The 26,243-nt window shown below is 39.7% G+C and overlaps 1 protein-coding gene across 1 annotated transcript; it reads right to left on the bottom strand.

Annotated features, from left to right (window-relative positions):
- Window positions 1–9,613: 9,613 nt before the first annotated feature.
- On the bottom strand, window positions 9,614–18,016 carry edn3b (endothelin 3b). The gene is made up of 4 exons (XM_080030854.1): window positions 17,558–18,016; window positions 17,245–17,461; window positions 13,743–13,901; window positions 9,614–11,898 (listed from the first exon to the last, which is right to left on the bottom strand). Exons 1-4 carry the CDS (start codon window positions 17,631–17,633, stop codon window positions 11,844–11,846), a joined length of 507 nt encoding a protein of 168 aa, XP_079886980.1. The 5' UTR covers window positions 17,634–18,016; the 3' UTR covers window positions 9,614–11,843.
- Window positions 18,017–26,243: the final 8,227 nt, after the last annotated feature.

Raw genomic sequence — 26,243 nt, 5'->3', positions numbered from 1 at the left:
ACCCGCAGCCCCTACCTCTTCACCACCAGTCACCAAGCACTAAACCATAAACCCACAACCACCACACATCACCCATATCAACTCTCAGGCCTGAAGGCTGAAATAAATAAACAGAACCAGCAGATGTAGGCTACATGTAACGTCCTGCACACTATGATTATTGCTGCAGTGTCCGGGTGCTTTACCTGAAAGTCTGGCACTGGAATGCTGTTGAAAGGGCGCACAATACGCACACGTCATTAACCTTCGCTTAGATACATTACAAATTGCCTGGGACTTTTTGTTGCCAGGTTTGACACCCTCATTTCAATGCAAAATGATCCACACAATACATGGTTGAAAAGAAACCAAAATAGTTTATTGAAACCATATGGGGGAGGGGTTACTCCGCGCTGTCTTTACTGCGTCTGCATCACCTGCAACGAAGGGAGATTGATAAGTGAAACCTTCTCACTCTTCCTTTTTGTTTGGTTCTGGAACTCCTGCCACTTCTTCCTCACAGCACGCCAGTCACGCAGGCCACATGGGCTGGAGGGGGACATATTTTCGGCTATGGCCTGCCTAACACGGTTCTTCACCGTGATGTTCTTTTTGCCCCTTGTTCCCCCGAATAAAACTGCCCGGTGCTGCCAGACCTCGTCCACTAAGACGCCCAACTCCTCCGCGGTAAACGACGGTGCCCGCTTGTTTATTTTGCTGCCGCTTTCTTCCATTCTCACATCACATGTGTGTGCCTATATCCACGGGGTATATATGCGCTAATGGGCTTGATTACTACTTTGATACACTTTTTGCCACACACACCCGCACCCACACACACGTTAGCCTACATGCGTAGCCTAATTCCACCTGTGTGGGGGAGACCACGGGGCGCTGTGTGTGACTTATGCGCTGATAAAGAGGTGGGTGATCGATTTGCCTGGCATCGATTTATTCAGTTTCAGCACGACCGCGGTGGACAGCTCCCACCAAAGAGCTTCTTTCGCTTCAACTTACGCGTTCTCCAAAGAAGGCACTTAAGATGGCATCTGGGAAACACCCGTATCTTAACGCTCGTTCTTTGGCGAACCCTTCTTTCGACCCTTCTTTGGCCCCAAAGAACGATCGATTCTGGGAAACGCGGCCAATGTCTTTCCAGTGAATCTTGACATGATTCAGGATACATTCTTTTCCATTATGGTTACTGTACATTTTTACATGTCAACTCAGTATCGGTTCACAACCAAAGCTTTTTCACTCCACAGGGCTGTAGATCATTCCACAGACCTGTAAAGACAAACGTAAAACAGGGTGTATGTTACCAGTTTAGAGAGTTTATGCATAAATACTTAGCTCAAATTATGTTATTGACTGTGACACAATTAAACAGTATTTACCTGAGGATAATGTCAGGGAAATCAGAAATCTTGATGCCATTTTCACAGTTTTCAGCTCAGACTCCTGTCTGAACAGGTTCAGTTGTACATCTTTTAGTTTAGAACTGGTTAGTGTGCCGATATTTGTGGTAGAAATGAAGCGAAACATGTTTACATTGGTCTCCATACTGCATTGGCCAAAAGTAAACAAAACTGACAGCTGGGCGTGTGCCATGCCCATGTAGGTAGGTATAGAGTAAATGAGCAGGGCAGTGCATGCACGCCCATGTAGATCTGACCAGTCAGAGCAGACTAGTATTTGTGCGAAGGGGGGTAAGCTGTCAAAACCTACCTTTTGAGATAGAGGGCAGAGAAGGCTGGAAAAGGCGATGAAGAAATGGGAAATGGTAGAAAACTATTGAGTTTTTTGAACAATAAACCATGAAAACCTTTTCTAGTAGACCTTGGAAATACACCTTTAAAACCGAGATTTTGCATAATATGTCCCCTTTAACATACCTTGTACATTGAAAACAATGACAGGTTAATTACTTTTGTTCATTGAGTTGGTTGGTGAATCGGAACATCGGGTTGATCCAAGCAGTGTAGAACTTAGCCCAGAGACTCACAGCTCTTCTTTTCCTTCAACTCAAAGAGTGTTTGATCCACGCTACGCATCCACTTGTACTCTTTCCTCCTATTTGGGACTCTTGCTTGATCATTGTTCATTTCCTTGTTAAAGCTAGATAGTTGTGAGGCACCTTAAAGAGAAGCCTGTCAAAAAGAGATATGAAATCGCAATAAAACTATAACATCAAATTTCAAGTAAAAGCTCGGGGAGCTTAAGTAAAGTTCATGAGTAGCATGAAATAATAAATCGGGGATTTCTCTTTCCATATTTTTTTAAAAGCTCAGTGTATAACCAGAATTAAACCCAAATCAAAATAAAAGACAATAGAAAAGATTGATTCTATTTAGAAAGCCCACTAATAAATGGTTACAATATTGGATATATGAAAACCATCAGGGTGAGAAAACTGACACTTCTAATTCAATTATTTCTCTTTTTCTAAATGAGAATCAACTAGCTCAAAATTAAGGAAAAAACCATATCAATCACTAGAAGTAAATGTATAGGATCATAGGAAAATGGTGTCTAAATATACACACAATTGCACAATGTTTCTTCGCTCCAACCATGAGAGAGAGAGAGAGAGAGAGAGAGAGAGAGAGAGAGAGAGAGAGAGAGAGAGAGAGAGAGAGAGAGAGAGAGAGAGAGAGAGAGAGAGAGAGAGAGAGAGAGAGAGAGAGAGAGAGGAGAGAGAGAGAGGAGAGAGAGAGAGAGAGAGAGAGAGAGAGAGAGAGAGAGAGAGAGAGAGAGAGAGAGAGAGAGAGAGAGAGAGAGAGATGCACTGCAAGCTATAGCAGTGGGTCAAGAGGGCAATGAGTTTGTAGACTCTTGATGACAGGACACATCTGTTTCCACGTAACAAATTGACAAGGACAAAGAGTCACTTACAGAGAAACGACGACAGCTTGGGCTTTTAGGATTGCATTCAGAACAGTAGACCTCTCATCATCATGATGCATGTGGGCCTCCTAAATGACTTTAAGAGTAGCTTTGTCTTCTTCTGTACATCTGCAAATGAATGGTGAGGTTAAGGAACTCATTCCCAAACAAGGATTACATTCATTTAGTCTAAAATTGCCCTCAGGTCTACACTGTTTGTTCACTCCAACCATAAAGTCATGAAATCAGAGACTGTCAACCTCTGAGACCTGCCATCAGTCAAGGTGATTTTAAAGATAACAGGACTCCCCATCTTCAACGCCATTTACTCCCCACACACACACACACACACACACACACACACACACACACACTCCACTTGCTGCTATGGGGACCAGTAGCATTCCCTTCCTATAGGTAATATGCTTGGTTGTCAACTTGTCACACTGTACAAGGTGAACCTCAGGTGTGTCTCCCCTTTTTGTTGAGTCTACTGTTTGAGTGGAACAGCCAATATCTGTAGATCTGACTTGCTCAGACATGGAGAGCTCAGATGGTGAGACGTTCTCTAATGCTTTGGGGCTAAAGAGAGGTGCACATTCTTGAAGCAGCTTGCTTGTTTGATAACCTGCTTAAAAAGCTATGATCAGCCTTAAAGCACATTTTTCTACTGTCTTTTCTACTGAGGGTATGCGCGTCAAATAACGGGGTTTTGGTAGCAGCTTGCTGTATGTCTCTTTGTATGTCTAACCGTGCTCTATTATTCAATAATCCCAGATAGCCAGTGAGTTATCACTATGCACAGAGGCAACAACAAGCTCTGTGATGTCCTTTAGATGCATGAGAAGAAGCTCCTTCGGCTCCTCTTCAGGTGCAAGCTATCCAACCAAAAAATACTAATAACAAGAGCAAGCTCAGCTTTTATCAAGAAACTTTGTGACAGTACGTGAGATTTGTAAATCCTGTCAACCCGTCTGCAGGGAAATCTCAATTAAATATTGTGGATTAGACTGAATTTTTGAGAAGAAGCATTTCTTTTTACGCTACAAAAAAAACCTGTATCTGTATCTTGGGCTTGTTTCGACATGGGCCTGATGACATTCGTTGGTTCTCTGACCTAAAGCACCGGGTGCAACAGAATGTAACTCAATATCACTGCTCTTTCCTGTGCAAAAGTAAATTCAATGACATTGAGCGGCCAGGTAAGGGACACACTGGGCAGACAGGTGACAGGGCAAGCAGACAGGTGTCCTATGATGCAAGTGATAATTAATTATCACTTGCATTAGCGCCTGCAGAAGCCACGCGTACGCCACACATACAAACACACAAACACACACACACACACACACACACACACACACACAAAATAAATGTTGACAAAAACAATCCGCACAATAAGCAGATAAACTGATCAAGCCAGATTATGTTAATGCACCAATGAGTTGTTTGATGTGTTTGAACCTCCCGAATGACACAAAAGTTATCAGAATTTACATTACAGGATGGCACTTCAGCCATGATGTTTATCAGCACATCCCGATATAGAAAGAAACACAGTAGGAATATCTACAGTTCAAATACTTTATCATATTATCAAGATGTATTTCCTCATCAATCAAAGACGTGTTGAAATATGGGCTGTTTGAAGGGAATCATTAATCAAAATAAAGGCCAACACATCTTTAATTAATGCTATTAAACTCTTCTAGGAATCTTTAGACATAACATGTACTAGGCAGGTGTGTTGCCACAACAAGAACTGATACACTTTACTCCCAATTACCTGTGGGCATATCATCGTACAAGGTTTGCCAGACAAGCCTCTGAGAATGTTATCATCATTCAAAGTCTGATTCAAGCAAGTACAAACATTAATCTTTTTCTGTAACTTGTTTTCTCTGTAGTATGTTCCTCTAACGATGCTTTCTCCTTCATATACTACTTTATGTTTTTATCTTCATTCCTGTAAAACATCTAGGTACATGGTACGTAATTAAAGGTGCAGTCAGTGATTCTTGAACGCTTGTTGTCAAAATCACTTTTTCTCAAAATAAGTGATTATCTCCTCATGATCTGCTACCTTATTGGACTGTGTGTGATCTTGGGGGAGGGAGGTGGGAATCCAGGGATAATACACAGCCTATAGGCTCTGTAAACTGGTATGTAAACAAAAGGTACAGTATGTAAACGGAGGAGGCCCACCTAGCAACATTCCTGTTTACCGAGCCTCAGCTGTGTATTAAATAAATGTCTGTTTATTGTAATCTTGATTAAGCCTAAATTGAGGTCACTACGGTTCAACCGGGAACAACGCCTCACATTCCGCACTTGATTGAACCAGTATTTGCATGTTAGATTGTTCCTTCAGGTGAGATTTAACAAGAGGCAGCTTAAGAACTCAAAGGTTATAAAAGACTGTTCCCTGGATGATTTACAATTGTGACGAAGGAGAAGCATGCCTCGGGGTCGCAGTACATTTATAATGAACTTTCTGAACCTCTTTCACACCACTTTATTCATGTTTACATTTGTTAATTGTTTAAATTTGTTCATAAATACATTTACCACCTGCAACATACTGGGCAGTCTCTTGTGTTGTTCCTCATTCAAGCTTGGGTCATCTACCACCTGCTCTATCTTCTGGAAAGAGATCTCGGATGTTGTTTCTGGAATTTGCTGGAGCCGCACTGTCCATGCCCGACGGTTATTGCCTGAGATCTCCGATTAACACTAGATCTTGTGCTTAACGCCTGTTCTTGTGCTCTGTCGTCTGTGCAGTCTTTCAAACCAGCCACTGTTGCGATATCTCTATATCAGCCACTCCTTCTATCTGTCGCTGGTACATGCCATGCAGTGGCTTGTCCTTCCATGATTCTTCCATGTTCATACCTGAACACATTACAGTATAAAGTATTTATACCTTACCCCTTTTATTTATGCCCTTGATTCTCTCTTCCAAAGGGGAGATTTGTGCTTGAGCATGGCCTTTAGGTGCAATGTTGCGTAAATACTGTTTTGTAAACACCTGGTGCAGTATGTTGTCAATTTACTTCCAATTTCAGGTCTTAGAGAACTTACCTCAATCGTGCCTTGGTCTGTGCCATACCCCTTCCCTAACATTGTGGCCTAAGTGTCTGGTGTCATGGTACTGCTTTTGACCCAAAGGGGCTCATAACTTAGTTATCACTACCTGTGTTGTGGTATTTCCAAACAGATGGCAAAGACACAACATGGAACCTGTTCACCCAACAGACAGTGTAATGCTGAATATGTTTTTTGCAATTTCAAGTGAATAGCATGTCCCCCTCAATAAACTCCATGGTATCCACAACAGGCTCACCTATCCTCAAATGTATTGTAAACTCTATAGTTGTAAACTCGCTTTCAGTAATGTTGTGATGGTACAAAAGTGGATTTTTAGAGCTTTTTATACAAAAAACAGCTGTTTTTATAATAATATGGGAGCAGTGAGTGTGAACTAGAACAACAATGGTAACGGTATGTGTACTGTCTTCTCTGGCTTCCCATAGCCTATCGACCCTTGTCCTCAATGCCACTCCCTAAATGTAGCTAGTCTTGTTTCTGTGCATTAATGATTGGTTTGATATTGTTCGGTTATTTCAATTGTTGCTTTTACGTGAAGCACATTGATATTTTGTAGCTTTTAAAAGTCTGCTTTATAAATAAAATACATTATTATTATTATTATTATTATTATTATTATTATTATTATTATTATTATTATTATTATTATTATTATTATTATTATCATTATTATTATTATTATTATTATTATTATTTTTGGGTCATTCAAATGTTTTTCTTTAACGTTGTGCAAAAGCTGTCTGTGACATTTCTCCCTGTTGCTCCAGGATGAGGACTGATGGTATGTGAAAGGACATTTCACATAGGCACAAACAGTATGTTGACAATTCGACAGCAGAAACTGGTAGAAACTAGTGTGGTAGAAACTACATTTTGTTGCATTGTAACCTGTTATGACAATATAGTGAATCTAATCTAATCTAGTGTAACCAATGTGTTGCATTCAGACACGACTCTGACGCTTTCATATACATTGGTGACATGGCTTAAACATTTTCTCCAAATTCAAGGTACAGAAAGATTCAAATTGATGTACACTAAAGGCTTGACCTACAATAGAACTGCTATCTTGGAAGGAACAGATTCACACACACAAGTAGGTAATGTGTATTGCTGCTGGTCAGAAAAGCAAATATGCCTTCATATTAATTATGAACATGTATTACCTTACCTACTGAATATTTAAAAATCAGTCCCTCCTTGTTATAAAATGTAATTATGCTCGAAACTGGGTTATGTTCATTATATCAATTACTGCATCGTTAAACTTATATCATCAATCATAAACTTTTATGCTTTTTTCTATTCTAAATCTTTATAGCTCCAAATGACATGTCTTTAAATGATTTAGTGCACAATTGAATAAAAAACCACTTAGTTTCCATTGGTTCCTCGTGGCATGTTGTTGGGCATGTGCTCTCCTGTTTTTCAACTTGGCATGCAATTTGTACACAGATGAAATTCTCATAAAAACCTTGTAATTTAAGAAATGACGTACACTTATACAGTAGTTGGTTAACTGTTTTGTACCTAAGAATATTGCAACATGACATTTAATGTAATATGCCTCAATCTTGCAGCAGTGTACAATGGAACGTATACACAGAAAAGTCTACTCCCTGTACAGCAATAACTTGTCGAGTATCACTAAAAAACATATTTTAAAATGTTTGACTCGTAAAAAAAAAACCCAGCATAGCTTTCATTGGTCCATATCAGAAACACTTCAGTGGTCCAGTCTGTCATAAATCACAGGGTTCAATATCACTATGTTTGCCAACATGCAGTCATTTTTAGGTTCTCTGAAGAATTTGGACCAGCCTTTCTCTTTCATTTTAGATTTTTTTTTTTTTTTTTTGATTTATCAATGTCAGGGTTGGAATTTGAGCGTAATCATTGCAAAATGGGAAAAATTTGAAATATCAATGGCAAAGTTGCACGTCACTGTGGATTTGCAGGAAATTATGTAGTTCTACACTTAAGGAGCAAACAAGCAGGATTGCGCCATAAATGCATAACATAGGCAACATGATTGTTTCTCATGCACATAGCATCATAAAAGGTCTAAGGCTGGTTAAGTTCTAAAAAAATAATATGGAAGACTTTTTTGCATCTTCATACTGTCGTTACATGTGCTGTGTACATAGTTGACAAAAACATTGCTGCAAAATGATTACAAATATATTATGATGGAAGTTAAACCAATATCCTCATCAGAAACAATTATCAGGTATTTGAGAAACGATATTTTATATTAATTATACCTGACACTTCATCATTTATGCACCACATTAAGAATATAATGCAAAATAAGACGAGCGTAACACACTGCCTTTACAATGGATGCTGCATGTTTTAAACCCCAAACCCACTCAAAAAAGAAAAACGCACCATGAAAATTGCCAAGCGTGATATACGTAACTGTGTCTGGAAATGCATGTGTGGCCGGAGGGGTAGTTAGCCAGTATGTCTGCACAGACATATTTCCCAGGGTAAACTGTGGGAATGGGTCCTTTCTCTCCGAGCGATATTATTGGTGCTCACTGCATAAGGTTTAAGCTGATGCTCCAGGGTAGGCTTGTTAGGGTGGAAACACAGCGTGACATTCCAGAATGATAGGTGGAATTAAGGCTTCAGGAGGTCCAGTTGGTTTCGCGTTCCGTCTGGTGAGGGGACAATTGTTCGTACTGCAAAAAAGCAGCTCTGAAATAAATTTCCTGGTTTTACATCAAAAGTAAGAACAACAATATACAAAGGATGAAAGAAAGTATGTTGGGGTTCCACTTCTTTTTTCTTTTCTTTTTTTTCTAAATCCCTTAAGTCAAATTATCTCTCCATCTCGAGATAACACAGTCATTTTCTGGTAATAAGGGTAACACAGTCGTTTTCTGGTAATAAGGATATCATTTTCTCCTTATCTTGAGAAAACAAAAACACGTAGTCTCCGATTAACAAGACAATTAAGAAAGTATCACAAGAAATAATGTTTGGTTTTCTCCCAAGGAAATGGTAGTCTGGCTCCGCCTGCCCACCTACTTCCGCCCAAATTTCATTTTCCCAAAAAACGACTTTGTTGTCTCGAGATAACAAGATAAAGTACTTATGATTTGTGTAAATTTGTCACAACCACGGCTGTCACACTTTTTATATCTGTTGCATACTGTTGTTATTCCTGAGTTGTGCCGGTTACTGGCAACTATTTTACACTTATTATTTAGCAAAAGCAGAATGTGCGGGTTCTGTTTCTCATTTGAATTTTGTCGCTCAGTTTAAAGTATGAAATTCAAAATGCAATATATGCTATACATTGAACTGGCCTCCTTAGAGAGATAAAATGTGGAATAACAAAGACAGTGTTGATAATTTAAGGCCAGCTTAAGCCTGGATATGGTGGGGGAAGGGGAACATGGGGTAGGTCTGGTGTATTGACCATCATAAATTCAACTCAGTACAAATGAGTGCAAGAAATGTAGGCAAAGCATTGGTTAAAATACTGCAGTTGACCTTGCACACACCCAAACAGCCCTTAAAACCCCAGGCTGTCCTGCTGTGCATCTTCCCAACCACTTATCTCCCCACAGACCAGAAAAGCTCAAATATTTCAGTGAAGGAATGTCACACCACTGGATCTGGGGTGTTTTTATTTGTTTATTTTTGGCACATGTAGTTTGGCTCAGTTATCATTGAATTGTTGGCATATAAGTTTCACACAAATAGAAGAAAACATTGTTCATGTTATCTATGAAAAAGGGCATATGAGTCAGGACAAATACAACCAAATGATGATCAACATTAAAAAGTAAAGTTCACTTTAAACTTAGTGCAACCAAGTGCCATCTCTTCCACTCGTTGGAAATTCTTCTTAAAACTAAAATCTATCATGGTGCATTATGGAAAGTGAAACAATTAACACTAGCTGGCAGGAAAGTAATTATTTAAAAAATATAAATACTAGTGGTTAACTGTCAGACATTTTACAACATATATTCTGATGTGCTATTACCCTGTGAAATTAACCCATTATATTATCCCAATACGTGTTGAAGGTGGGTTGGGATATAGAAATGTGAGGTTTACAAATATACTTTAAGTCATACATACATACTGTACGTAACATGACTCTTTGTTCAACGAGTTTATGTAATTTGCAACCATGCATTTTTCCTATTTATCAGATCCTAGGTATGATATTTGTCATTATCTTGGGAGAAAAAGCATGAATATTGTAGTTATTTATTGAATCTTATGTTAAAATAGCTTTTATAAAGTATTCAATATTATTTTTGCGTATGCTAATGTTACATTCATACATTGTCCTACAATGACCATCAACACCAAGAACGACACTGTTACTATGTTGTACAGGTAGCGTTTTATCATCCTTTTTATGTAATGTAAATACTATCCATGTTATGTGAAGTAATAATTCCTTTAAACAAAATGTATTAAATGTAACGCCTGCCAATCTTGTGTACAAAACCCCCAATACAGTTATTGGAAAGTCATTGATGATTCTGAATTTTTATTGATTCACCATCCACTGACAAGAAAGCGAAACTTTTCATAGAACAAAATAACTGACTCACTGACTGAGTGGAGGCCCATAATGACACTGAATATGTCAGACTGGAAATACCACTTTGCACTTTTTGATCCAAGCCATGGCATAAACAAAAAAGCCATCTCGAATTCTCTTTGCGGTACTTTCGTTAAACCAAGTCCTCATCACATTCAACTCCTTTTTAAATGGATGGATGGATGCTCAGTACATTGTACTGCAACCACATGGGCCACAAAACAACAAGCGCTCACAAAAAACACTTAATTATCATTGTTTCCTGTTGTTGTCTAGAGAAAACCTCATAATTTGGTACAAAATTTGTTTTGACTAAACACCATTCTGCCTGACAAAAAAAAAGAGATAAAAGTAATTCTGCTATGAAAATTACATAAGGTGCAAACATTTTAAGGATATGATAAATAAGTAAATATTGTTTGCTCAGCAGCTGTCAAAATAACTATTTGACAAAAAGAATACAGAGAAGTGGAGGCACAGTGCAGAGAAACTGGAAGAAGTCAAGTGGGAGGTCGCATGGCCACAGCGTCTGCGTATATCTCATTACTTTCCATCTTACATACCATGTCTCAATTCCTCTAATAAAGATCTAAACCTGTATAAATGAGTTACAAATGTATAGTTTCATCTTTTACAAAGGCTAAATACTGCAGATTAATAAGCATGTGGTGCACTGATGAGTCTTTGTGGCAGTAGGACAGGGTATGTCGAATTGACTCACACAATACTACTGTAAGAAGTAAGTAATATGAACAAAATATGCAAACCTTTGTGGACTGTATATAGACTCGCATAACCAAGCACAATAATATGCCCCACCACAGCACAGCTGGACAAAAGCTTTCCACTTATTTGTTGGGCTTGTTTCAATATTTCAAAAAGGCAATCAACCAGGATATCCTGCCTTGGTCCTACTATCCATGGTTCCTTGAGTCATCTTTTGCTTACCAACATTTGAATGTTGTTGTTGTCCCATTATGGATTGATACAAGCTGATCTCATAGGTTTAAAAGCAAGCGCCAAGTGTGGTCCACATAACTCAGCGCCAGTTGCAATTACAAAGGGTGGTGGGGGGACTAGAAGGGGTAAGCCTCCAGGGATCTGTAGCTTGACCTGATGGAACTTGCTCCGAGAGTTATGATGCTGAGGAATGTCGACAATGTCAAAAATCCAAAGCTCTTTATGTCAATGTACCTGTGGAAGCAAGAGTGCCAAACAGAGAGCGAAGGGGCTGAAGAGCAGAGGGTCCATTTACCTCGACGACAACAGCAGAAGATGGATTGGTGGTGGACTGTCACCCAGCACCAGGGATTCTATGGAGACTCCTGATTGGCGCTCTCTGCAGGGGGCTTTGAAGAGAACATTTCAAATTAAATCTGTAATATTAAAGCGGCTACGAGTAACATTTAAATATCTTTTAAACAGCCTCATGTTTCCTCTGATAATCATAAATTACCTTTAACAGCAAACGAGACCATCAGTGCAAAGAAAGACGTTTTTATTACTGCTTTTGGTCTGGTCGCACACCCAGTCCGATTTTCGGTTCGCTCGTGCAGGCTCTATGGTCACATATCCGTATTGGTCGCAGATTTCAGTGTGGCGCAACAACGTGATTTGAGAAGCCTATCCCTCCAGGTGAGGGAAGGGGAGCGGGAGCCTTGTTTGAGACAGTTATTTGTCGTCATAATGACTGATAACGGGGCTGAACCATCAAAGAAAAAATAGAGAATGCAATGAAGAAAAGCTAAAAGGGAGAGTGATATAGGCTACTTGCGGGACGAGGGCATTGCCAAGCAACGTGTATACAATTTCACGAGAGCGAAACTAGACTGCAGTGTTTACTCCTAAATGAATGAGCGGTTGGTACTAACACAAGTTTGCTTTGCTTCACCATCATCAGATAACCATTATATGAAATAGTCATTATTTACATCAACAACACAAACACATTACCTCATCGTGATCCATACTAACTGCCATCTCTCGTTCATTCGCTTTCTGTGAGGATACGTAATCTTTCAGCTCCGTGAGAGAGAGTAGTTAGGTGACGCTGCTGCATCAACTCATTGCAATCAGGTGTGTGTAGCACTGACTGGCATTAGTTGATGCAGTGTCAAAACCACTCTCACGGAGCCAAAAAGAGTCCTCACACTTTCAACACACAGACATGCACTATATTGCGCCCTTCTCAGTTCACACTCGCACGCCTGGCACGAGCTAGAAAACAGCTTTGCGACAGCGGGCGTCGTAAAAATACTACCGCTTTTGTCCAAAGGGGACGCCAACGTGCCATGTTACTCATAGTGGCTTTAAAGGGCTTATCTAGTTTTTGTTTATTGCTCTTTCATAAAAAGTAGTAAAGTAGGAAAGTGGCCAGAAGAGTCGGAATATAAAATATTTTGAAATATTGAAGCAGCAGAGGCATAGAAATCCTCACCTTTTTGTGTGTCAAGTTTTAAAAACAGGATACTACATTTCCCTTAATGCAACCTTCTCTTTAGACCCTGCCTGCCTGATAAATACCAACACATTTCAAAGCCCAAGTCTCCAAGCCCAAGCAACACTGACCCAGAGGACATGCAAATATTTTTATTTCTTATAATAATAAAGTGTGTTTTTTCCCCACATTAAAGGTGGAGTCGGAAATTCTTGAGAAAGCTTGCAGTCAAAATATCTTTTGTCAAAATCAATGTATATCTCCTAAAGATCCGCTATCCGTCCGTACTGTGTGGGGGCTGAAAAAATTATTCAGTGCTAATACACAACCGAGGCTCTGTAAACAGGCATCTAGCTGGCTACAGTGGGCCCCCGTTGCGTACATACTATTTTTCTACACACCAGTTCACGAAAGAATCCTGTGTATTAACACAGCTTAGTCTCTATTAACACCGGATTCTTTTCATCCCACATACAGTACGGACAGTTAGTGGATCGCGAGGAGATATTCACTGTTTTGTCCAAAGTGATTTTGACAACAAGCATTCTCCAGAATCGCTGACTCCACCTTTTAATATGTACAATTAACATCCGAATGCTTACACTTATTTTGAAATGATGGTTTTCCATGACATTGGATGCTAGTACTGTGGAATTTTAATAGAATATTAACACCAATAGCATTCTATATTTCATACATATTATTCAACAGACAAAAGAGAGAACTCAGCAGGATCCAATGAATGTCTTGACTAACCTTGACTGACAAAAAGCATGGCAATCGTGGTCTGATGCGAGCACAGCGCAAATGCAGCGCTGAGCCTTTTCCCCCTCATTGTCGACTGCTTTTGCACCCACAGCACGTCTGCGACGCTGAGGTCCTCTATAGCTGGACATACCGTAGGGCACAGTGCGCCTGAAAATACAAACAAACATACATATTCTTTAGTAATAATGTTTTAGTAAACTTTAGTAAACCACCAGCCATACATACAGGACTTATTTTTCACACTACAGAGAGAGATAGTTCTTACTATAGATCCCATTGTTTCAATGAAAAGCATGCATTTGAACACAAAGTTATACATACTTCACGACATTCAAAGCCATCTGAATGATCCGTGATAAGGCTCTTATGATTGAGATGAGTTTTAAGGCCAGGACACACCGGCCCGATAATCGGCCATCGGAGAGTCTGGAGGGGGCGGGGACACAAATCTGACTGCTCGACACTCTCTGCTAGAAATGGTGCTTTTTATGGTCCATAGATATAATACGTATTTATATCTATGTTTATGGTCTAGAGAGCTGTCCCATCATTTCCGGCTTCCGTATTTTTTTGGGCCACAATACAGATTTACGCCGCTTGCTGTTATGGAGACATTACGTCCCGCGCAAGCGCAGAGCGTACGGAAAGTCAGTAGTCGGCTCGGTGTGTTCTTGGCACTTTTTTGGGCGCGACGGGCAAACTGGAGCTGCCTGAATCGGCAGACTGCATTTTCGGGCGACGGTCGGTAGTCAGACCGGTGTGTCCTGGCCTTTACCTGCCTCACATGTCTCGGGAATTTGTAATGGAAAAAACAAAGGGCAGCCAGAAAGGTCCATGAAATCCAATAAGAAAACGAACTTGAGCTCAAGAATCCATCACTGTACAATTCTGACTGTAATCCTCCCAACTGGCTATCAATTTTTTATGCTTGGAGTGTCAGGTCGGAATTACTTTTCTCTTCTCTGTGTTGTTCCTCTCTCCACTCGCTCTCTGTTTCTTTTACTATCTGGGATGGGGTTTGTACAGAAGGAGACTTGTAGAAATGTGTTAATGGCTTTAGGGGCAAAGAGGAAAGGGAATCTGTTTGTGAAACGGATTGGAACATCCCCGCGGGAACGGTACTCAGCTGAGAGGAAGGTCTGCCAATGAGGACAAACCCCTAACACGATCAGTGACATCTGTTTCTTTTGAATTAAAATAACCATCAGCAAAACATTAAGAGACCAGTCTGGATCTTCATCTCTACATAACTTATTGAAAATGCTCTTAATTACATAAAGTGTATTGGAATTTGGTAGAAATGTTGTCAGTAGTTTATATTATAAAACCAAAATCTTCATTCTACTCAAACATATACCTATAAATAGTCAAACGAGAGACACTGAACATTTGGAGTGGTCTCCAAATTTTTTCCAGAGCTATATATTACCAATGGCCGCCCTCCGTTAAGAGTTGGAGAGTTGTTGGCGTACTCCTGCCTAATTCTTTCACTGCATTTTGTGTGTGTGTGTGTGTGTGTGTGTGTGTGTGTGTGTGTGTGTGTGTGTGTGTGTGTGTGTGTGTGTGTGTGTGTGTGTGTGTGTGTGTGTGTGTGTGTGTGTGTGTGTGTGTGTGTGTGTGTGTGTGTGTGTGTGTGTGTGTGTGTGTGTGTGTGTGTGTGTGTGTGTGTGTGTGTGTGTGGTGGCTGCTGTAGGGCAGAGTTCTGTCTTAATGTATGACACAAGGGTCTGAGAATGTTTACAGTAGCTCGGGGATATCATCTCATGGCAGGAGAGTGTTTTTCTTTTAAGGAAACATCTTAAACTGAGCACAAGCACTTGATTTATAGCTGTAACTCACACAAGCAGGGGTCATACATGCACACACTGACACTTGGTGGCTACCTACTGTATAACCACAGTCTTGGGAACCAATAATAATCAGCTTTGGGAGATAGCTTGTGACTTGAGCTTGTTGACTTTACATTGTGAGATTTTATGAAACTTTAGCCACGGACTTGTGTTTCAGTAGTTCATCTACACACATTAACCCTCTTACTGTTTTCAAATTAAAGTTGCAGTATGTTTATCCAACTCAGCCTGTAAACTATGTCAATTTGTCCTAACTTGCTAGGCAGTAATAAAGTGAGGTGTTTACCTGAATCAGCCCTCAGCAGTGTTGGAACAAGAAGACAGAGTAAGAAAGAATGCTTTCTGACTGTCTTTGCCAAGGATTTTAATATGCGGTTATGGAGGTGACAAAACACAGCCCAATTTCTCAAAACGAGGAGGTGCTGGAAAACAAATGTGCAGGTATTGCTACTAATCTGCGGTATGCTGTGCCACATGTTGAACAGACCCTGGGGTAAGAACAAAGTGTAAAAAAAAAAAAGGTTTGCTTGCGGTACTAATGCCAGCCGGCAGTGTTCACTTTTCACAGTTTATCGCCACCTGCCGAGGCAACATAACCCCGAGGTGCAGTCCAGCCGAGTGTCTCCCGGTGGTTTAGTGCATGTTTGTATCGATGGCCTGGCACCAATCCACCTAATTACAACCACCATTTTCAATAATTACATCTTCATTATGTTGCTTTCATCGGTGTGTCCATACACAACAGCTCAAGATGCATGGCCTAGTTTGCCTCCTTCTAAAGCAAAAGTTAATTCATTCAGTAATTTTAAGAATATGTTAATAAATTCCTTTGGTTTTAGGTTCAAAGCAAAGGCAAGAAAATCTAATTCAGACACATTTTCACCACAGTAGGCCTACCGCAGTGGCTACTGTTGTACAATCTTTGTAACTAAAGAACTCCCATAGAAGAAATCCAACTCTAGAGTGAGTGCTGAGGAGAGCATTTGAATTATTATCAAATCTGCCATAAACAAAATGTAGAAGTGGACTATTCCTTGCCAGCCCCCTGCAGGCCATTCACTTTGCATGACCGATCTCGCTCTGATCTCAGTCCAGCCAGCATCACAACCTCCACGCTGAAGAATATTGATTTTTCTCCTTAACGGGATGACTTGCTGGTCAGTTCACGACCGGAATGCAGCTACTGTAATATCTATTGTTATGTCTACGAAGATCACGTCCTTCATTAACGAGGCTTAGCCAGTGTTTTTTGTTCCATGTCCGCCACAAATATGTGAGAGCTTACAGAGATGATTAGATGCTAATTAAGTTTGGTTTTCTGTAACCTTTGACGCACAGGGGACATGCATGCAAACTGATAGGCCTATATGATCTTTTGATCATGGTGCAGGAACCATTTCATATATTTCAGCTCTGTGGCATCACACTTTGACCTCGCAATGCAAATTAGTTTCTAATGGGCTTGTCGTCGCCTGGACCGTGACAAAGTCTGGCGCCTCACTGAAGCAGACATCCAACCAGGCGTCACTTGCCACAGTTTGTAGTTGTACAAAGCGCTTTAAACGCGTCTTTATGGCTATTGTGTGGATTAATGGCGATTATATGGTAGGCCTATAGGCTATTTAACAATCGTGTCTTACTCGGGAGTGTTGATCCAGATGATATCCAAGTGGCAGTAGTAAACGCACTCTTTATCCTTGTAGGAATAACAAGTGCAGCGCTTAGGTCTGGACTTCGCCTCCGTCGCCTCAGACAGCTGTGCAGCCGCGGAGACCCGGGAGCCAGACACCCTGCTGGGGTCCGGAAGACCTCTGGAGACGATTTCGGGTAAGATCAAGGCATCGACAGTCACGACACCTTGTAAAACAAATTTGCAAATAAAATAAAGAATAAATATTGAAACATTTTAGAAGTTTGCCGCAGCTTGCTTGACATCATTCAAACGTATCCCACCTTGTAAGACAACCAATTCCAGTATTGCCAACAGCAACAACATGATTCTCGCAGATAGTAGACCTATCCAAGCCATTTCAGAAGTTGGCAATGCAAAAAAAAATTATCACAGCCCTGTGTGGACTCGAGCACTTGCCAAATTAATCTCCCACCAGCATAGAGTAAACATCCAAATTAGATTTCCACGTGGTCCAGGCTGCAAATAACGACTCAGGGGGTGATTGTCGCACTGTTCCTTTCATATTTGTAGATTCATGTCATCCTACCTGAGGCTTGCGCACTGAGGCCAAACTGCGGTTTCCCGTCTTACAAAATTGCTCTCCGATCCACGTGCGGCAATATGTCCTTTAAAAAAAAAGAAGAAAAAAAAGATCTCCAGTGTATATAAAAAAATGTAATTCAAAATATTCCAACCACTTTCCTCAAAGCCATTTCTCCTTCTAAGAGGACAAATCAAAGATAGAGGACTTTGGAGAGGCTTGGGTAGCCTACACGCCCACACCTTCCTACCTTCCCTCACCCCATGGCCATATAGCCTCACCCCCTCTGATTCAGCAATAGACACTGTTGCGCGTGCGTTCATTGAGTGGTGGAATTGCTGCACTTGTTGATGCATGACATGTAAGAAATGATAGCTATAGGCTACTTGTCTTGTTGGAAGTTAGTGAAAGGGATTTTCCACATTAACAGCCTGGATCGTTGTGCCATTGATAATTGTCTTGAACTCCAGCTGAATATTTAAACTTATTTTTTGTTGGTGTTATTTACTCACAACACAAAACTGTTTCAAAAGGGATGGCACACATGGCATATTCTATTCTCACAGGGACACACCTCACATGACAAAAATTATCACAAACAACACCTGGAGGGGGGATTACAAAAAGTAGGTTATATCATTTTATCTTCACATTAATTCACTAGTCTGTTAAGATAAGAGTCAGTGTGGAAATGAGCACAGGCTCCCTTAAGGGCAAGATTAGGTGCTTTTCGAATAAAAAATGTTGTTTGTATTTTTGCCCAACAGGCAAACCTGGTTTGAATTGACATCATGAGAGAAATAAATTAGTCGAAAGGGCAGAAATGGTTATGGTGTATTGTAGTGCTCTCCATGGATGGTGGGCCTTTTTTTAAATAATAAATAGCTAATAATTCCCTTCTTTATTTAAACAAGGGGCAGTGTACTGTACATAAAACAACATAAGACAGCTGTTGATTTTTTTTGTGCAAAGGTCTGAAAATGTGTCCATATGAGTCTGTGTGTGTATGTGTAGCTTGAGTCTCTGCAAATCTGCGTTTGAATTTGAATCTTAGGTCTGAATTTTTTTTATTTTATTATTGTGTTTCCTTCTGAATCTGTTGTTGTCTTCCAACAAGACGACTAAAAGTGTCAATGTCAGACGGTAAGCCACATATTAAATGGGTTGGAAAATCGGAATAAAATATAAGCCAAAATATTGGATGTGTTGAAATCCACTATTTGGCAAACAAAAATACAAAATTGCTAGTGAGCTCAATAGTGGCGAATGACTTGGCAGACCACTGAAGGCCAACATCCTGGATGACAAAATGATACGACCAAACCCACAGTTGGAGAACATTCTCCTGGATGTAAAGTATATAGGTTGGGTTGTGCAAAGGACACCAGCACAACTTCAATGGTAGGGGAGAATGGGGTAAAATGTCACGGGTTGGTTGTCGCAATCGTTATATCTCGGAAGCAGAAGGCGCTGTCTGTGAAATTTTGGTATGTAAATATCCAGAATTGGGATCAGAGGTCACCTACATAGTCTTTCTTGGAGTTAGACTGCTGAATTTGAGGTGAGAGGACTGTTTGTGTTTTTTATGTCAAATTGAAAATATTGGTAACACTTTACAATAAGGTACACAAAATTGTAGTAGCTACTACATACCTACTACATAGGTTTTTTTTTTTTGTGCTACCTATGTGTTGGGTAGCACAAAAAAAAAAACCTATGTGTTAGGTAGCACATAGGGTTTTTTTTTTGTGCTACCTATGTGTTAGGTAGCACAAAAAAAAAAACCTTATGTGTTACCTACTACATAGTTTTTTTTTTTTGCGCTACCTATGTGTTAGGTAGCACAAAAAAAAAAAACCCTATGTGTTAGGTAGCACATAGGGTTTTTTTTTTTTTGTGCTACCTATGTGTTAGGTAGCACAAAAAAAAAACCCTATGTGTTACCTACTACATAGTTTTTTTTTTTTTGCGCTACCTATGTGTTAGGTAGCACAAAAAAAAACCCTATGTGTTAGGTAGCACATAGGGGTTTTTTTTTTGTGCTACCTATGTGTTAGTTAGCACAAAAAAAAAAACCCTATGTGTTACCTACTACATAGTTTTTTTTTTTTTGCGCTACCTATGTGTTAGGTAACACAAAAAAAAACCCCCTATGTGTTAGGTAGCACATAGGGTTTTTTTTTTGTGCTACCTATGTGTTAGTTAGCACAAAAAAAAAACCCTATGTGTTACCTACTACATAGTTTTTTTTTTTTGCGCTACCTATGTGTTAGGTAGCACAAAAAAAAAAACCCTATGTGTTAGGTAGCACATAGGGTTTTTTTTTTGTGCTACCTATGTGTTAGTTAGCACAAAAAAAAACCCTATGTGTTACCTACTACATAGTTTTTTTTTTTGCGCTACCTATGTGTTAGGTAGCACAAAAAAAAAAACCCTATGTGTTACCTACTACATAGTTTTTTTTTTTTGCGCTACCTATGTGTTAGGTAGCACAAAAAAAAAACCCTATGTGTTAGGTAGCACATAGGGGTTTTTTTTTGTGCTACCTATGTGTTAGTTAGCACAAAAAAAAAACCCTATGTGTTACCTACTACATAGTTTTTTTTTGCGCTACCTATGTGTTAGGTAGCACAAAAAAAAAACCCTATGTGTTAGGTAGCACATAGGGTTTTTTTTTTTTGTGCTACCTATGTGTTAGTTAGCACAAAAAAAAAACCCCTATGTGTTACCTACTACATAGTTTTTTTTTTTTTTGCGCTACCTATGTGTTAGGTAGCACAAAAAAAAAAACCCTATGTGTTACCTACTACATAGTTGTTTTTTTTTGCGCTACCTATGTGTTAGGTAGCGCAAAAAAAAAACTATGTAGTAGGTAACACATAGGGTTTTTTTTTTTTGTGCTACCTAACACATAGGTAGCACAAAAAAAAAACCCCTATGTGCTACCTAACACATAGGGTTCTTTTTTTTGTGCTACCTAACACATAGGTAGCGCAAAAAAAAAAAAACTATGTAGTAGGTAACACATAGGGTTTTTTTTTTGTGCTACCTAACACATAGGTAGCACAAAAAAAAAACCCTATGTGCTACCTAACACATAGGGGTTTTTTTTTTGTGCTACCTAACACATAGGTAGCGCAAAAAAAAAAAAACTATGTAGTAGGTAACACATAGGGTTTTTTTTTTTGTGCTACCTAACACATAGGTAGCACAAAAAAAAAAAACCCTATGTGCTACCTAACACATAGGGGTTTTTTTTTTGTGCTACCTAACACATAGGTAGCGCAAAAAAAAAAAAACTATGTAGTAGGTAACACATAGGGGTTTTTTTTTTGTGCTACCTAACACATAGGTAGCACAAAAAAAAAAAAACTATGTAGTAGGTAACACATAAGGTTTTTTTTTTTTGTGCTACCTAACACATAGGTAGCACAAAAAAAAAATACCTATGTAGTAGGTATGTAGTAGCTACTACAATTTTGTGTACCTTATTGTAAAGTGTTACCAAAATATTTAGCTCCTCAGTTTTTTTCTTCCAGGCTTTTACACAGTAAGTTATGTAGGCCTATTTGTCAACTTGACATTGCAATTAAACTTTAAAATTGAATTCTGCTTTCTTGCCTTCTTTTTAAGATTATTTCCATTAAGATAACATTATGACAAACAACCCCATAGTGTGTGACAACCGACCCCATGATGGGGTTGGTTGTCACAATGTGTAAGGGTGTCTTTGACGATTAATTTCTTCTTTATTACAAAAAGATAGAAAAAGTGAGGGATACACATTTCAAGCCAACACCTTAACAGTGTTTCCCCTACCATTATACAGGCCTGGCGGGCCCGCCAGGCCAACGGGACCCCCCGCCAGGCCAACAGCTGCCCAAAAAAAAAAAAAAAAAAAATTAATCTTTTTTTTTTTTTTTTTTTTTTTGTCTGCGCTACGCCGCGCGATGCACGTGTGCATTCGGAGCGCACATGTCAAACAGGGAAACTGACGAGAAAAAACCTTCCTTTATAGGTCCATGGCATAGGCTACACTGGAGATATTTAGGACTCAGTAACAGGGAGTTGAACAGGAAAAAGTGATGAGCAAAACTTAGAAAGTTAAAGTTGCTACGTCGCCATGGCAACCAATCTGTATCAACAGCTGAGACAGCGCAGCAAGTTATCTTGAAAACAGCAGGCTATAGTAGCCCTACAAGCTTTATTTTTTGGTATTTTCAATGCTACTTTATTTTTATGTTTTAAATTGCGAACTAGGCTACATGAAATATAATGGGTCGGAACACAAAATGTTGCTTATTTTGCACACATTTTGATTGATAGGCTAATCATGAGGTTAATTCATTTATTTTAAATTAATATTTGATAAATTAAAGAAAATGTTTCATGATCCAGATTATTACAGAAATGAATACTAGACAGGACATACCTGTCTATATTAGGTCTTCGTGTTTATTGTATTTTATTTTCATATCTATGTGTTTTTCTTCAATAGTTTATATGGCTTGTGTCTCCAAATTATTCCATAAAATTGTTTTAGGCAGGACATATGACAGCTGTTTACAGAGCAAAAAAAATAAAATCAGATTTAGCTTCTCAAAGTGCACCAGTTTGATGCATTTAACTTTAAAAAGGTAAAGGTTTTCTTCCGCAGGGGCATGCCCCAAGACCCCACTAGAAGGTCCATTCTCCCCCAGCAGTCTCAAAAAATCCTGAGGGAAACACAAAATGTACAAACGTACCGAATGTGAAGGCATAACCCTATGCCCTGATTTGTAGCGGGCTGTCAAAAGAGGCTCATCCATAATACAGTTAGTTTTGGTCAATTTCTACTACAAATTTGGTACGCACGCCGCGCGCATACTCTTTATCAGCTTTTACCACCGGGCCTAAAAACAATTCTAGGGGAAACACTGCTTAAGCTTCAATTTTATGTAGGAATGACTATTGAAAGATGTTTAGGTCATGAGCAATTCTCACTAGAGTAAAAAGTGTGCCTTCTTACCCCGTTCTCCCCTACCTGGAGAATACAAAATTCCCATTGTACTTTGCATAAGAAATTCCACCTGTTTCAGTGATGAATGATGTAAAGTATGGGGAGTGGGACTGCTCATATCTAAAACTTACCACTTCATCTGGTCCTGGACATTCAGCCAAAAGAACCAAGGTGTGTTATCGTATAAGGTCCAAACATTGGAATGCTGACTGATTGAGTCAATCATCTGAGACTGATGTCAGATTTACCTCAAAAGCGTATAAAACAAGCAACTGGTGATGGCTACTGTTGTTCAGGCCTGTCAGGGCATCAGTCCGGTGATGTATGGGATGCAGCTGCAAAGACGTCCTGGCACTAAATCCACTTTAAGTTAAAGGCAGGGATGGCAACGTGTGTTTGTTGCTCCCCCGACTGGCCTGGTGGATATCGGGGAGGGGTGCAACTTGATGTTAAAACTAAGAAGCAAAGTAGAAAAGCTTGCATTCAGCTTGACTTCGGGATTTATTCTGTTTCATCAACAGAGGGAGTTCTACAGAGGATAACATCACTTCTTAAGGTTTATTTTCGTGATATTGAATTATATTGCGTATCGAGATAATTCATTTGTGATCTCCATATGGTCACCTTTGATAGTGTAAGTAATAGAAGAAAACATGAGGAAACATCACATACATAATGGCTGTCCTTACGATCATCATGAGTGCTGTTATCTCATGAAAAAAGGTTAATGCATCTGTTAAAGCGGCTGCGAGTAACATTTAAATATCTTTTAAACAGCCTCATGTTTCCTCTCATAATCATAAATTACCTTTAACAGCAAACGAGACCACCAGTGCAAAGAAATACGTTTTTATATAGTTTTTATTACTGCATTTGGGCTGGTCGCACACCCAGTCCGATTTTCGGTTCACGCGGTCACATATCCGTATTGGTCGCAGATTTCAGTGTGGCGCAGGAACGTGATTTGAGAAGCCTATCCCTCCAGGTGAGGGAGGGATAGGCCCCGTTATCAGTCATAATGACTGATAACGGGGCTGAACCATCAAAGAAAAAAAAGAAAATGCAATGAAGAAAAGCTAAAAGGGAGAGTGATAGGCGGGCGGGAGGGCGTTGCCAAGCAACGTATACACAATTTCAGGAGCGAACCTAGACTGCAGTGTTTACTCCTAAATGAATGAGCGGTAGCCTACTAAAACAAAGTTTACTTTGCCTCACCAGCATCATCAGATGACCATTATTCATCGGAAATAGTCATTATTTACAATAACATAAACACATTACCTCATCGTGATCCATACTAACTACCGTCTCTCGTTCACTCGCTTTGTGTGAGGACACGGAATCTTTCAGCTCCGTGATAGGTGACACTGCATCAACTCATTGCTATCAGGTGTGTGTGTAGCACTGACTGGCATTAGTTGATGCTGTGTCACTAACCACTCTCACAGAGCCGAAAAGAGTCCGGTGCCCTCACACTTTCAACACACGGACATGCACTATATTGCTTCCTGATCATTTGAATCTCGCACGCCCGGCACGAGCTAGAAAACAGCTTCACGACAGCTGGCGTCGTAAAAATACTACCGCTTTTGTCCAAAGGTGACGCCAACGTGCCATTTTACTCGTAGTGGCTTTAACTGGATAAAACAAAGGGCAGTTGTGTTGGGATCACAATAAATTAAACTTGTAATCATGAGAAGACAAGCCTTGTTTTCTCAAGATCACAAGAAAATGTATATTATGGGAGTTCTCGGTTTCCGTTATTTTTTAAGCACATTTATCTTATTATTTTAGCAATGAGCTGTTTCCATAATCCCAATTGCTTTTTATTTCATTTTAAATTCCTGCACCTATATTTTTTTAAACCATTTACTATGTACGGAATTTTATGTCAAAACATTTTTTAACCCCTTACACTCCTTCACATGTGTTCATTAGAAACACTAAACTGGGAAGGGGCCAGCAGGAAGTTTTACGAGGGTGTACCTACCTACTGCAAAGCTCGGATCGCTCTCATGAAAATAAACATAGCTCCCTAAGCTTCCAATTTCCTTTCACTTTGTGTTGCCTCCTGGGGCGATCTTTACATTTCAAGCACTAGATTGCCATAAAAGACTGGAACAGAGGAACATAGAGGAAACCTGTTAATCTGTTCATACTTTCTGTTCTCATCTGGCTCGTCCCATGATGTCCCATTTCCCCTAACCCTTACCCTCCTTTTCAAAGGTGAATTAATAGATATGAGGAAAATCCATTTAATTGTCAGTATTTCTAATACAACTTTACAAAAGTACAAATTCTTTCCTGATGGGCTTGAGGTATACATACTCACACATACACAAAGTAAACAGTGAATAAATACACAGCAAACACATAAACAAATGCATACCTTCATTGGAAGATGGGGGCTCTTACATTAATCATTTTGGCATGACGATCCAAAGTCTTCCATACTTTTTACTATACTGTCTCTTGGACTTACACAGTGGGTGTCCTGGATTTGTACTTTGTGGCATCCAGTAACCTCAATCTGCTGTTTGAGTCAAGACTGCCCTCTGGTTTCTTCCCAAATTCCCTAAGGATGGGTTTTGTGCCATACCTCAATTCTCTGGCACATTCTCCAAGCAGGGAAACAGAGAGAAAATTCCAGATAAATGAAGACCATACTCTGTTTTTTCCCTCCTGACCAGAGTTGTGGAGACAGAAAGTTATCAGAAAAGTTGACTGCATGTGGTTTAGTGGTCACATGATGCATGCATGCTTTCAAGGTAACATTTTGGTATTTTAAGTGAAATACCTCTTACTGGTTCTAGTGATATTGCAGTAGGAGTTCTTCTGTCAATTAAACGGATCTCCTTGCTTAAAATGGATTGGTGTGTGAAACATAACAGTACACCTCATTTAATTACATCTCTGTCTTCCTTTAATGTCATTGCAATATGCAACACATTTTTCCATTTAAATTGTTGACCTCGCGTTGATTGGCCTGCCAACCATTATAAAGATCCACCCTGGACCTCCCAGTTATCCCAATAAAACATTTCTGATATTTCCCAGATCGACTACTGTTTGTTCCTTCTATTTTTCTCCCTGCTTTGTCTCAAGGAATCAGACATATGGCTTCGCATCATAACATACTGTATGCACTGTCTGTTCACCTCGCTGCCTGCCAACATCTGCTTTTGTAGTGCTTATTACAGCTGCCCTTAATCAACTGGGAGAAGCTCATCGCTATTCAAGGCTTAACTGGGAGACAAATGGGAACGTAAAACCTCTGAGAAGGATTCCTGTTGCTACTTTTCCCTGTTTTTCTTGGCCACCTCTGGCGTTTTATGAGCAGGTGTGCAAAGCCAGGGCATTTTCAGGGCTCATAATCCCTAGAGTGCTGTGGCGCTACTGAGATAGAGAGTGGACACACAATAAACTG

The sequence above is a fragment of the Ammodytes marinus genome, assembly GCF_949987685.1.
Source record: "Ammodytes marinus genome assembly, chromosome: 7".
NCBI classification, from domain to species: Eukaryota; Metazoa; Chordata; class Actinopteri; order Uranoscopiformes; family Ammodytidae; genus Ammodytes; species Ammodytes marinus.
This window is presented reverse-complemented; position numbering and strand designations above follow the sequence as displayed.